This window comes from Cydia amplana, chromosome 6, assembly GCF_948474715.1.
Source record: "Cydia amplana chromosome 6, ilCydAmpl1.1, whole genome shotgun sequence".
NCBI classification, from domain to species: Eukaryota; Metazoa; Arthropoda; class Insecta; order Lepidoptera; family Tortricidae; genus Cydia; species Cydia amplana.
The window spans coordinates 18,106,685-18,122,021 of NC_086074.1; the positions used below are offsets into that span (position 1 = coordinate 18,106,685).

The 15,337-nt window shown below is 35.7% G+C and overlaps 1 protein-coding gene across 1 annotated transcript; it reads right to left on the reverse strand.

Moving 5' to 3' along the window:
• Nucleotides 1-300: 300 nt before the first annotated feature.
• Nucleotides 301-13,309, reverse strand: LOC134649277 (putative acyl-CoA-binding protein). Its single transcript, XM_063504002.1, has 4 exons — nucleotides 13,206-13,309; nucleotides 11,342-11,376; nucleotides 9,878-9,992; nucleotides 301-488 (listed from the first exon to the last, which is right to left on the reverse strand). The coding sequence occupies exons 2-4, from the start codon at nucleotides 11,354-11,356 to the stop codon at nucleotides 361-363; spliced, it is 258 nt and encodes an 85-aa protein (XP_063360072.1). The 5' UTR covers nucleotides 11,357-11,376; nucleotides 13,206-13,309; the 3' UTR covers nucleotides 301-360.
• Nucleotides 13,310-15,337: the final 2,028 nt, after the last annotated feature.

Below are 15,337 nucleotides of genomic sequence, written 5' to 3' on the forward strand. Positions count from 1 at the left end.
ACGAAACTCCGTTTGTATGGGACGGTAAAATTCGGCCGAGCTTGCTGGGGACGTGGGGACTCTTAAGTGCCCATCATCATCCGTAATTAAAAAGTTAGGGACGGGACGGTTTTCTAAAACCATTTTGGCGTAGCAGCACGGGATCAATGTCCCATTTAAAAAATTCACCCTGTACAGATCCCATTCTTCAACCGATTCTCGTGAAATTTTCTGAGTGTTCGATAATGATATTTCCCCAATTTGTTCCGTTCAAGTCGAAGCCAAGTTAGAAGGGCTCTAGGGAGTTAGAAAAACGCGCTATAAAGTTAAGTTATTATTTTATTATTAACAAATCCTTAACAAATAAACTTAGAGTAAGATTCAGGCGTATTTGCCCGCATACTGCTGGGCCAGCTCGATGTACTGCTTCTTGGCGTCGTCGGCGGAGATGCCCTTGCGGCCGCTCCACGCTTTCCACTTGGCCTTCTCTACGATACCGCTGGGCTCAGCTGAAAAAAAAAAGAAAATTTCGTTAAAATTTAAAAAAAAAACATTTGGTGGTTCATTTTTGGCCACCGTATTTAGGACTTCCATTTGCCTCCCTTCGTATGTCTTAAGCACTAATCACGGTGATTAGTGCTTAAGAGTGCGCACAAATTTAAGCCCAGCATTGTTTAATACAAAAGGTTTAAATTCGTTCGCACTGATCAGTGCTAATACATACGAAGGGTTAATGAAGACTATTGGAAGAAATTATCGAACATTATTCAAGATCCAAAGACAGTACTGGTAACCGTACGTAATGATACAGTTTTCCAAAAATTTGACTCTAATAATGTTATCTTAAATTTATGGCAACATTATTAAATAGGTAAGTACGTAGTGGAAATAAAATCTACAATAATCTACATATGTATATGAAAAAAACTTTTCTTTAAATCCGTCCCAATCTATGCAGAAGTTGTGGTAGAAGAGGTTACAAAATAAGTTGATGCAATGCAATTGCTCATCTGAACAATCAACTTTTAATTACTTTATAATTGGCCTATTGTGTCTGACGCAAAGTGAATATTACAGGAGACCTGGGCCCTTATTCGACATGTACAACTGTCAGATTTCGCGTCATTTGAAATTCAACTGCTGAAGTTCATTTGAAGTTCATCAAGTGCTGAAGTTCATTTGGTACAAACAATAATTTAACAAAAAACAACTTTGTTTTATTACCGTAGACAGTTTCTCTGCTACAATAAGAAAGCGTGCCGCCGCGACGCGTCGCAGAGTGCTGGACAGTAGCAACAGTATCCTGAGTGTGATAGCGGGTAGGCTCGATAGTAGCTATATGCAGCACTGGTCGAACCTGCACCATTCCTTAGCTCCCTATGAAATGTAGTAGGTAGATAGGGTAATAAGTTAATTTTAAGCACTAACATAGTCTAATTTACAAGCTCCTGCATGTACATGTTCGACTAACATATTATGGATTTTTTGTGGTCCGAAATAAATGATTTTTATTTTTATTTTTATTTTTATTTATTTTATTTTTATTATTACTTTAAGGTTTATAATGGTTTGGTTTGGTTGTCACCTAACTGTGGATTGCTAATGTCAAATTTTGACAAGTAATGATTCCAAAGGTAGACTTGGTTCTCTATGACCTTCGGCACCATCTTGGAGTTTTTGACGTGCGAAAGGGTAATTTATAGCAAAGAGTAAAACTTTTTTTTTTCAGTACGTAAGTTTACATGAATTAATGACATCTTGTGAGCGATAGACCAACGAATGCGCTGTAGGCGATGCGGCGGCGAGTAGTGGAACTTACGTGACAATTTCCATCAATCAAAAAGGGACTACATTGCTGATGGTCGATAAAGGCTATTAATAATTGAATTTTAACAGCAAGAATGCCTTATTGACAAGCGATCTTTTTGTTGAACCCACACCTACACGTCAAATAATGCTTGCTCCACACATTCTCTTATAAACGCTCCAAATTGTAAAAAAAAATTAAAGAATTTACTCATCACCTCTCTCAACTCAAGCTGCCTATTTCTAATCCACGTTAACAAACCACAAGTTGTACCTTAACACATTTCGTAAACCATATATTCAGAAAAGTCCGTATTTTATTTCTAAGTGGAACATGAATATAGCTGGTCAAGCAGATCTTGACAGTAAAAAAGGCGCGAAATTCAAATTTTCTATGGGACGATATCCATTCGCGCCTACATTTTTCAAATTTGCCGCCTTTTCTACTGACAAGATCTGCTTGACCAGCTATATCTTGTATTACCTTTTTGGTATAAAAATAATCTAAATTAGTCAAAATATTTTGACTAAATATTGCACTACTACTACCTACTATATAGGTACCTACCTTAGTAACTTGGTAACTTTGTGTCACCAACTATTTTGATGCTACCTACAAAGAGCATCAAAATAGTTGGTGACTGACAGGTCAGGCTCCGGTCTTGGTAAGTAATGTAGCCAAATACTGGTAAGTAATATAGTCATAAGACCTACTGTATTTGGCTATATTACTTACCAAGACCTAAAAGTACCTATTGTTTAATATGTATCTACACAGAGATGATTTTTAATTAAAGGAAATTAAATCCATATATGTTATTCAACTACAAATAAAAAAATTAGATCTATACTTGGTCAACCAGAACTTGACAGTAGAAAAAGGCGGCAAATTTGAAAAATGTAGTTGTAGGCGCGAAGGGATATCGTCCCATAGAAAATTTGAATTTCGCGCCTTTTTTGACTGACAAGATTTGGTTGACCAGCTATATTTCAGTTTACACATTTTTTTTCGTTTAATTTTAATAAAACATTAAAGTTTTTAAGCATTAAACTTTATTTAATTTTCTTCACTATAGATTATTTTCTGATATTCAAGTAGGTATGGTGTTTCAGGTTGGTAACAGGAAATAAGAAAACCACGCTGGTGGTCCACATCTGTAAGTTTAAATATGAAACATGATAAAAACACTTAAATTAAAAACTTAATGTCTTCCCAGCTTTGCTCGAAAACATATAAAAACTCAAAAATGCGCGTTTTCCCAGATATAAAACCTAGCTAGATCGATTTTGCGCCCCCGAAAACCCCCATATAGCAAATTTCATCTAAATCGTTAGAGTCGTTCCCGAGATCCCCGAAATATATATACATATAAATAAATAAATAAATATACAAGAATGGCTCGTTTAAAGGTATAAGATATATATTATTAAAAACTTATAAATAAATTATTTGCCCTAAATCGTGGTAGTGACCTACCAAGTGCGGTAGGGTGCCCAGAAAGGCTGCAGGCTGACCGCTTGCCCCGCTGGATAACAATGCTGATCCGCATCATCAGAAGCATACAGATATAAAGCGCTTTGACAGCTCCTCATAGAGGCAACGCGCGCTAGGCCGCACGCCATAAATCTAAGCTAAAGTCTTAAATTCGAGATCATGAACATGAAATATTTGTTCGCTATAATAGTAAAATCATAGGTCTAATACCTATGATTTTAATATTATAGCGAAAAGTTAGCAGGAGACGGCCGTGCCGTGGTCGTGGTAGGTACAGCATGCGTGGACCAGACAAGCAAACCCTGAATTATTTACCTACCTATTTTACTATACCTTTGTTCACCATTGTGTTCACCTATGTATATTTACTCTTCTTTCCAAGATAATCATTTTTTTTTTCAAGATGTAACCCGTATAATCGGGCTGTATAATTTGCCTCAATTTTTTTACACAATGTTGTATGTAATTTTAATTCGATAATTAATGATGTTTTACATATTTATCATATACTATTTTTCCAATTTTTCTTGTATATTACGTTGTTTATTTCGATTGACGTGTTTATTATTTTCGTTACTATGACAGCGGTTTTTTTTTGGCATTTAGCCAGTGTCATGTCGATATAAAAACACTTTAAAAATGCAACGGAAAGGTTGAGTCCTCCATACAATGACATTATTATAACTCAAACAAGAACCATCCAAAGGGGAATGGGGGAAATTGCGATAGGTATTTGCTTCTCTATCACTCTTGCATATCCGAGCGAAATTTAATGGTGGCACATAACGAAATTGGTTTCGCGGAAGGAAACCGTCTTTATTCATCAATGTTATATTTATTAGGAACAAACGTTGACTGCCGACTGTCCTATATATTACACTACTCTTTGCTGCCGACTTCTAGCGCTGGCGGTACACCGCGAAAATCAGTAAAATGCTGCAAATGGTGTTAAAGGTCTGAAAATCGGTACGATTGATCTTTAGGACATTTGAAACAATTTGACCCGAAGCGCCAACAAATAAAAAAAAACGAGAGGAGTTATGACGTCATGTTTCTTTTGTATGAAAAAAAAAATTAGAAACCTATCGTGTGTGGTATTCAACGAAAGGGCTTTCTGAGCCAATGCTAAAAATATATCACATCGTTACATTTCAGTCATTTTGTTTAAATTATAATAAAAATAGTTTTCAAAACATACCAAGTTTGGGCTTCTCCAGATACAATACCGTTAATTTTTTTTTGTAAAATATACCTCAAATTATCCGTAATATCCTCATATCTAACCCTAATAAAGCAATTTTGAAATTATTTACATTTAATATTTTTTTTAATTTTTCAATTTTACAAAGTGTAATAATAGCCCTGCCGAATATAATGTCCGAATATTATGTCCGAATGAATAAATACGAGTAATAATGTCATTCGGGTAAAATAAGAGTATTGAAACTTGGTTTTTCTACTCCCGTACTTTTATTTGTCATTTAAAGGGTCGTGCACACACCTTTAAACCCCCTATAGTTCTTATCTTATAGTTAGCAGTATCTTTTTGGCACTTTTACGATACTTCGTGTAATCACCACTTAAAAAATATTGTATGGAATACATTGTTGCCAACCTAATTTTAATTGTCATTTCTGACAGACGAGTGAACCATAGACATGTTTTGGTTACTGGTACGATTTTTTTTTTCATCTTTATAGGGCTGTATCTCCTAAACCGTGCGTCGTAGAGCAAAAATAATCAAATTTTCGTTCCCCTTTAAGAAATCCCTAAGTAAGATTTAAAAAACAAAAAAAGAAAAAAAGGAAGAGAAATATTTACAGGGCTGTATCTCCTAAACCGTGCGTCGTAGCGCAAAAGTAATAAAATTTTCGTTCCCCTTAAAAGTCCCACCCACTGAACAACCTATCACATTAGGACATGAAACAATCATCATCATCCATTTTTATTATTATTTCATTGCATTTCAAAGTAAGCGCTTGGTCGTAGAAAAAGTATTGTATGCAACGTTGTTTAACTTTCAAAAAATACTCGTGGCGTCTTTATTAAATTTACTTACTCACGCCACTCGCCTTTTTTGACCTCTCTTAAACAACGGTTGCATAAAATACTACTGCATGTTCCTTTGGTAATATCTAAGCTTTAAGTAAGAAAAAGTTCTAATGAGTGGGGGTGGAGAACTCGGGAGAGGGGGAGCGTTAAAGGTGAGTTTTTTCAGTTAATTCTTTCTTAATTCTTACATAGACAATTTTTACTACGACTTATAGATTCCGAGATATAAGCGACTTTCTGAAAAAAACGTTATATATTAATTTTATGCTTTCTTTTTAAATATTTAATTGAGAGATTCATAATCACACTTTGTAAAACTGAAAAATTAAAAAAAAAACCTAAATGTAAATAATTTCAAAATTGCTTTATTAGGATTAGATATGAGGATATTAAGTATAAAATTTGAGGTATATTTTACAAAACATTTTTTAACGGTATTGTATCTGGAGAAACCCAAACTTGGTATGTTTTGAAAATTATTTATTGTATTATTTAAAAAAAAATACTGAAATGTAATGATGTGATATATTTTTGGAATCGGCTCAGAAAGCCCTTTCGTTTAATACCACACACGATAGGTACAATATTTTTTTAAATTCCATAAAAAAAAAAGATGACGTCATAACTCCTCTCGTTTTTTTTATTTGTTGGTGCTTCAGGTCAAATTGTTTGAAATGTTCGTACCGATTTTCATACCTTTAACATCATTTGCAGCATTTTACTGAATTTCTCGGTGTACCGCCAGCGCTATATATATTATACTACTCTTTGCCTTTTCTTTAAACTTTTTTTTGACAAGTTTTCACAGACAATTAAAAATTTGACATTGATACATCAAGGCGGTTTGTTTACAAAGGGGCCTACCGGGAAGTGCGAAAATCGAAACTCAGCTATTTGCCTCTTTATCGCTCGAATATGCAAGAGTGATTGAGAGGTTAGATAACAAAATTTCGAATTTCTGACTGTATTTTTCTTTAAATAGTTTCAAATACAATTAAGTTGCGTTGTTTTATCACAAAGTTAAAAAGACTTAAAAGACTACTGTCTGTATCATCACCATCAGATCAGCTCGATGGTACCATAAAAATATTGTATTGTCACCCATATTCATGAATCTAGTATTAAACTGGATTGGGCATGAGTGGTGGGGATAACTGACAGAACGGGATAGACTTATGTATCTTTCAGTAGGAGTAGCAGCGAAAGCGCTATTATTGTTTGTCCTTGTCACAGTCTCACATTTTTTTTTTATTCCTCACCGTAAATTAGCATGGATGATTGGTCGAATTTATTTGTTGCCCACCATAACAAATAAATTCTACCTATCATAGCGTCGCATTGCGTATGTTTTGTCCCTCACGGAGGCACGCGTAGACCACTTCTATAGGATGCTACCTTCTATGCCCATATTACATATTATGTACTTATGTAAATTTTCAGCTTCATTGAACACCCGGGAAGTGGGTCAAATTTAATTTGCATGATTTGATTGGAACCGGGACAGATGAAACTAACTAAAAGCTTGTAAAAATGTGGCTTTCCAATTTCTATTGCAACTTCAGATGAAAACGTCCTTATTGAAGCATAAGGACCCTTAATTTATGGAAAGCCACATACAACAACCAATTCGAGGCTACTAGGCGGCAAAATACGACTCAATACGAGTAGGTAGGTCAAATAAGAGTAATAAAATACGGATGTATATTTGGCCAAATATTCTTTATTGTGACAAAGTTATTCTTCCTCGCGTTATCCCGATTTTGCCACGGATCATGAGAACCTATGGTTCGCTTGACAATTAATCCCAAGAATTGGCGTAGGCACTAGTTTTTCCGAAAGCAACTGCCATCTGACCTTCCAACCCAGAGGGTAAACTAGGCCTTATTGGGATCTGTTAGGCTGTTAAAGTTTAAAGTTAGCTACTCGTAAGTCTCGTAACACAACATATAAGTTTCACATTATAACAAAAATTACTTACATATATATTATGTACCTAAACATATTACTTTTCTAAAAAAAGGACTGAAATCTAGTGCTGCGAAGAAACGGTATTTTTGTTCGGCTTTTTTGTTGCTATTTTGGCATATGGATACATGGTAGAAGAAGTAAGTGTATGGAATCCTCCTCCATTTTGCGTGGTCCGACGCACCTGGCCGGGTTTTCGCGATTTTCCGTCAATGTTCAATACCTTATTTCTTACGAACACCTAAAATAATAAGTTTAAAATTAATCTCAATGTCTCCAGTTTGCTGTTCATTCAAACTGACAAAATCCAAATTTCTGAGGCAATATACGACCGCTGTCTTATATAAGCCATTAAATATCAACATGAATAACCCCACGTTGCGTTGTTATAAATTTAATTAAATAAATAATTATTTTATTATTTAATTTATATCAACTAATTAGGCATAGCGTCCAATTTAGAATATGGCACAGGCACTAGTTCTTACGAATTTTACCTTAATTTATTAATCAAAGGACCTGAGGTAAAAGTGAGAAGAGGTTGATATGCAGATGCAACCAGCTAGTCGCCGACGCTCCGCTTCCCCCGGGATTAGCCCTTAAGCCTGCACCTAACAGACTGGCTCATAGGGGGCTATGAGCTCGCCGTTGCGTCAATTTTCATTTTTAGAAAAAAAAACTAGTCTACTAACTACTAACAACACAATAAATGCTTATTTTGCCGCATTCTTCACTATCTCTCCCTGTTTCACTGCCATCTAACCCAGAGGACAAAAATATAGCTTATTGTGGCTACTCCGTCTTCCTCATGACTCATGATATTTTACTTCACCATAAAGTAATTGGTGTAATATCAAATGATATTTTTCGCACAAGTTACAAGAAGTTCATTGCTAAGAACCACGACGATTGGTTTAAAATTTAAACTTTATATATAATTTGTTACCTAGTAATTATAATAAATCTGTTTTCTTTTTGACATTTAATGGTATATGTATTGCTGTATGTTTATTGTCAAGTTTTTTTTAATTCTGGACAATTGTCATATATTCGTTTTCATGATAGATCTACACCAACGCAACTGCATGTCATGTTCTTGCGGTTTATTTTTATAACGCCAAGATCAAAATTTGACTGTTAACTCCATCTTGCGTCGAGTAGAGGAATCAAAAAACTATAGAAAATAGAAATGCAGTTTACTCTATGCCATAGAATCCCCTTTTAAATGTCATAAATCCAAACATGGCGGCCATACCAATAGACAATCAAGTCTAGCGATGAAATGATTTGTTTACATGAGATTCACTGACAGATAATGATCTTTACCTATTCGACAACCCACGATAGTTCAGATTCAAATGAACTTCAACATGCGATGTCAAAATTGGCATGTCGAATAAGGCCCCAGCATCATAAGCACACAAAGGTGACTAATACAAAGATACGTGTACCAATGACTAGGTAAACGTTCAAGTGGCTATCACAATAAGCAATCACAAGTGGGTACTCATGAAATTGATAATTACTTATAGGATGGCTCACGCTAGACCGCGGCGCTTAGTTTTCTATGGAAATCACCACGTGATCACCGACCTGCGGTCACAGAAAATGACCTGTCGGACGCCACGGCCCGGGCACGGCCCGGTCTAGCGTGAGTCATCCTTATCTTGTCGAGACCGAGATAGAGACCTAGGAAGGACTGTCCTTGAAAAAGTAAGTAGTCTAGGAAATAGAAAGGGACCGGTGATTTAAATCAATTTTTTTTCTTTTATCTAAATACAGTTTTACAAAGTTCTTGCCACAACGCGATCGGACGTCTCTTAATGATTTGTTTTTTCTTAGTTAATAGGGATGATCTTGACTTTAATTATAGCTGACGATTATGACGTCAGCTTTACATTAGACGCTAAAAATGGATTTTTATATTATAACTTGTTTTTGAGACGTGACAAACTTGAATATATAACACTTTAAACTCTCGAGTTTTGTACACATATTTAATTACACAAACGGGTCTACCGCGATATAATTTCATTGTTTTTACCTTTAATTCCGACGTTTCAGCTGAGTTGCACCAGCAGAAAGACGGAAGTCTTTCGTCGTCGGAATTAAAGGTAAAAACAATGAAATTATATCGCGGTAGACCCGTTTGTGTAATTAAATATTTGAATATACCTAGCGGCAAACGTCGTCAGAATAATTTTCTCGGACGCACAATCATAATCATAAGAAGTTTGATGTGTAACAAATGAAAGAATATAAAAATTCGAAAACTACACGTCAAACGCACATAACAACCCAAGGAAGGACGATACATCATTTTCGGATTAGGATAATGATATCCGAATATTTTGGGATGTCGATGAGCGATGTCTCCGGCGATGTCCTGTTTGAAAAGAGAATAAAAAGGTTCTCAGAGTTGGCGGGTTGACGGATGTTTCAAGGATGTTATCCGGATACTTACGGATGTTGACGTCTCCGGCGATGGCCTACTTGTACAGAGAGTACAGAGGGTTCTTAAAGGCGGGCTTTGTTTTGTGTTCTTGATGGATGTTTCACGGATGTTATCCGGATACTTACGGATGTTGACGTCTCCGGCGATGGCCTGCTTGTACAGGGAGTAGAGGGCGAGGTTCTCGGAGTCGGCGGGCTTGGTCTTCCAGTTCCTTACGGACTCGGCGACTTGTTTGAATTGCTGTAACAGGAATTATTAATGTTTAATTTATAACTCTAAAAAAACTGTAGGTTCTTAGGTGACTCTTATAGGTATGTTTCTGAGCTGTTTTATCTTATATCCTTGTATATTTATTTGCCATACAGGTTTTCGGTGGCGAAAAATCGATCTAGCTAGGTCTTATCTCTGGGAAAACGCGCAAGTAGGAGTTTTTATATGTTTTCCGAGCAAAGCCCGGTCTCCCAGATATTATTCTGTTACAATATGTTAGATATTACTATTAGGTATACCAGTTCAATTTGTCAAACTTGGAGTCAAAAAAAGAATTCCATCTAATTTTGACATTAATGCGGCTTTTAACCGCTGGATAGCTTTTGTTATAAAATGCATTTGGTTCTAAAAAATCCAAATAAACAAATAGCCAGCGCCACGCTATCATATAGTGATGATATCTCTAGAATCGATAACATACAGGTGTAAAAATTAGTGTCACGTATGCATTATACCTCAATTTACGCATTTAATTTAGTTTGTCTTATCACGTAGGTAATTATATCAATAAATATTAATAAATCAATGATAAACGGTTGATTACGTGGAGTAATTGATTATAAAATTCGACGTGAAACCTGATCATAGTGACCAGGTCCAAACACGGCGGGTCTAGGGTTTGCACGACGGATCCGAAATGTATGGGAATATCCGCGGATCCGGATCCAGATCCGGATAATTTCATACATTTCGGATCCGGGTCCAAAGGACTTATGTATATATCTTCAAAATATGGATGTCTCGGTCAGATTTGTCTGACAGTGACAGATGTGTGTAGTAGACAAAAGACAAATATCTAAAATGGCGGGATTTACAGTCCATCTAAGCTAACATTGCAGTGATTTTGACATGACAAAGTTTGGAGTGGCACAGCAAATTACATATTTTAATTAATTTACCTACTTTAAGTTACTTACATTAAGTTACATATTAACCAGAGACTGATGACCACACAGTCAAACTCATTGTTGAGTTTTGCGGGGCTATGATTATAGTTAAGAATATCACTGTACTTTATTAATTAAATAAATTAAATTAATAGAGATTTGATGTATATTCACAATTTTTGACTGAAAAGTCGGCGCAGAGTCATTGACGTCATTATGCAGAGTTGACTTAGTCCAACTGATTAAATTATATTCTTAACTGATACATCAGCTTTCTACATAAGCTTCTAACCATGAATTAAATATACATAACTGCTATGCAACAGCCACGGTTGTATTTCATTTAAATGACGATTATTTTAGTTGCCTCATGTAGGCACCTATATAAGGTCTTAGTCGCAAGGTTAATGGTAATAAGGGTCACGTCCTTACCTCTTCGAGAGACATGGTGAGTTAGTCGGTGAGATCTGTGAAGAAAAAATAATATTTTAGTGAAGTACCTACATATATAAAATACAAACATAACAAAATGTATAGTTGTTCGGGTTAAAACTAAATCCGGGTACTTACCTACAAATAAAGCATAGATGTCGAACGTCTTTAGACAACATAAAAATGTACGTACAGTCAGCAGCAGAGTTAAGTGGGCGAGGTGTTCAAAATGATCTTGACGAGACTTTATTGTTAAGAGAATATAAGAGCGCGTGAAGGTAATTTTGAACACCTCGCCCGCTTAGCAATATAAATATCGCCCCTAAATTTTAAATATATTATGCGAGTTGTCGATCCCTGAAAAATTAATTCAATCAGAATATATAATATGTTCAATGAAATTTTACTAAGATAAGTACCTAAGCCTTACCACGAGTTTGACACTGAATACTTTTTATACATCTCGCTCGCACTAATATATCAGTATGAGCGAGATGCATAGAAAGTACCAAAGTTATACATACATAACAGGGATGTTGCGGATGCAGATTTTTTGACATCCGCGGATGCGGATGCGGATGCGGATTTTTAAAGGCTCACATCCGCGGATGCGGATGCGGATGCGGATGTCAAGATTAGGTACTTAGAAAACGTCAAATATTACATTTTTAGTATTTTTTTATTAAAAAAAACCAAACGTTTAGTATTTGAGCAAGAATATAGGTGCGTTATATTTAATAAACAGTAACTTGGCCGACTTTTCTGGATCTAGACGATTTCGTTAGAGGTAATGACGAAATTACCTAGCACTTACGCCGCCGCTAAGACATTCCTGTACCGACTTGTTCGACATCCGCATCCGCATAAGCTCCGCATCGATTTTATGCGGATGCGGATGCGGATGCGGATGTTGAAAATAATGCGGATGTTCCGCGGTTGCGGATGCGGATGCGGATGTTCGCAACATCCCTGATACATAATATGACAGTGTTAGGTCAGTGTCATATTCGTGGTAAGGCTACTTTTCACTGCCATAAGGCGACATGTAAGTTTATAATAAAAGCCAAGGTAAGGTAAACCTTACAGATTGATTAGTCATACATAATAGCCAAACTACGATTAGACTAATTGACTAGAAAAGCGATGCGCCGATTTTCCCCGCGCATCGCCTCAACCGTGACCATAGTGAAATTCCGTGAGGTCAACGAACTCATGTGCGGTATTCAGAGTTTTAAATCTGTTAATGATATTGACATGATTACCTATTTATACTCTCTATCAAAGAGTTATTATTTGTATAAGCATGAACATGAACTATGCATGTGCAATTAACTATGCGGCGTAACAAGCTAGTATAGAGCTACATTCGCTACAGTATTTGAAATGTAATTAATCACATTAACAAATAAACACAACACAACTAGACATATATCTGCCAGGATATGAACCGTGATTACCTTTTGTATTGTTTTCGAGCTCCCATAATACAACTACAAGACAAGATGCATGTAACTGCGTCGAAATATCGGGAGCTCGAGAACAATACAAAAGGTAATCACGGTTCATATCCCGGTCAATTTAAGTCTAGTGAAACTAACCAATCATTCAAAACACAACTACATTAAAGAAGAGTTATAGGTAATTTTATTTTTCAGCAGAAACGTCTGCGACCGATGCTATTAAGCTTAGAATAAATTTAAAATTGGAAAAATTACTGTCTTGACCCAGATTAACTTCTTAGACTTGATGTGGACTTGATCCAGAGGCCGTGAGTTCAAGTCTCACCCAAAATAGGTAGTAATTGTTCCACTTTTAAATGTATTCTAAGTTTTAGGTAAGTTTTTGAGTACTATTTAGTACTTACCGTGGAGGTGGAGCTAGGTCGGAGTCGGCGTCGGCACTGACTGAAATCCGCGGGGGCTTCATGTTAAATTCCTCGCTTTCAGGACTTTTGCGATAGGGTTGACACTGTCACGAACGCTATCTCGCTTTTATAAAAAAATACTAATAATTTGTAAATGTTTGGTATTATTATTAAATTAAAAAATACATATATACTTATTTGGAAAGTTCTGGAATATAGCTATTAGATTAGGTTTACATTTACAGTAAGTATAGAATTGAGTGAAATTACACAATTATTAACATAAAGCCACGAAATAATTAAATGGTACACGTTTGCAAACTTTGGTTAGTTTAAATAAGTTATAGTTTTAGATTTTCCATATTTTTGTTTCTAAATATATATTATAGGTACCTACTTAAATTTAAATTTACATAGCATATGACGCAAGTACCAAAGAAAAAAAGATGTACCTACTACTAGTTAAACTAAAAATATTTCTAATAAGTACGTAACAAGAAGTGGTAGGTCGTCTAGAACTATACCTACTCAAAGTCAAGGATAAAACTGGAAGTTTTCAGAAATAAGGATGTATATTCCCATATATTTGGCCACTCGGCCATCACTAGAGTCAGACCAAGACAAGTCTGCAACCATTTTGATTTGATGGCATACGCAGCAAGTGTTATTTTAAACGTCAAACTCATATGAAATTATGACGTATAAATAACACTTGTGCACTGCGTGTGCTATCAAAATCGTTGCATACTTATCTTGGTCTAACTCTATCTATTTGACGCTGATTGTATATATTATTTATTAATAATATTTTGCATCTCAAAAATCCATATTACAATTTCTGCCAACCCTATTTCGTCACAATCATAAACATGTGCTATCTGTCGAAACTGTTTATCACTCAGCCATAAATATTAGGTACCTATTGTATCTTTAGTGCGCTTTACACACGATACCGGTACCATCGACAAATATTATTATCTTATGTTTAATTTTTCACCTATTTATTGGGAATAATTTGCCAAAAAGGGAATCTATACGCAGAAATCTATAAAACTACTGACCATTAGGATTTGGCATAGTATAATTGCTATCTAGAGTAGGTATCAACTACCCTCTAAGAATGAATGTAGGGCTGAGCAAAGCATGCACTCTACTTTTTAATTAATTATTATTTTTAACTGCTGACCAAGGGCCCGTTTCTCAAAAGCTTGTAACTTGTAATACAAGCGGATGTCACTTAATGACAGCTTTTGTTAGAAAGGGACTTCCACTTGTATTACAAGTCACAAGATTTTGAGAAACGGGCCCTTATAGTCGTAAAACTAAAACCCCTTTACAGCCACCACCAGTTTGACACTGACATATTCGATAGCGTGTGCGTAACTTACTTTTAATGCATCTCGCTCGCACTCGCATTTAGTGCGAGCCAGATGTAGGTATAGAAAGTAAGTTACACAGACGTTAGCGAATATGTCAGTTTGACACTGCTAAGGCTATACTACACAGACATTTTAATTGATTTTGCAAAAAGATGTGGCTTATATGACACATTGCTGATAATTGTATACCCATGTTCTAAGAATAACACAATATTAAATTTTACGATAAACACCTGAAAAAACACCTGTACCACTACCACCAGTTTGGCACTGACATAAACGTCATCGAGAACGTAATTTACTTTCTATGCATCTCGCTCGTCCTCGCATATTAGTGCAAGCGAGATGTATAGAAAGTAAATTACGTTCTCGAAAGCGTTTATGTCAGTTTTGACACTGTCAATGACTCATGGTACGGGCTCTGCAAAGTGTTATTACATTATTTCTTCGCAATGTCGTAGTAAAGGACAAATGGCCCAACCTAATATGCAATTGCACTTCTTATCTACAAAGTAATAAAGTCCATTTGGGTTGATAAAAAAAACATCCTCCTACTTATCATTTTATCATTCCTTTAAACGTAAGCCCTTTATCTCAGTGTTTTTACAATCGTAATAACATATTTCAGCCAGCTTTAGTTGAGCTCTGATTACACATGCGTTCTCAGAGATCTAGACTTCACCTTATCCTAGTTCCATTGCGTTTAGAAATAACAGCCCGCCGATATCTCCCAAAGTTATCGTTTATCGGGCA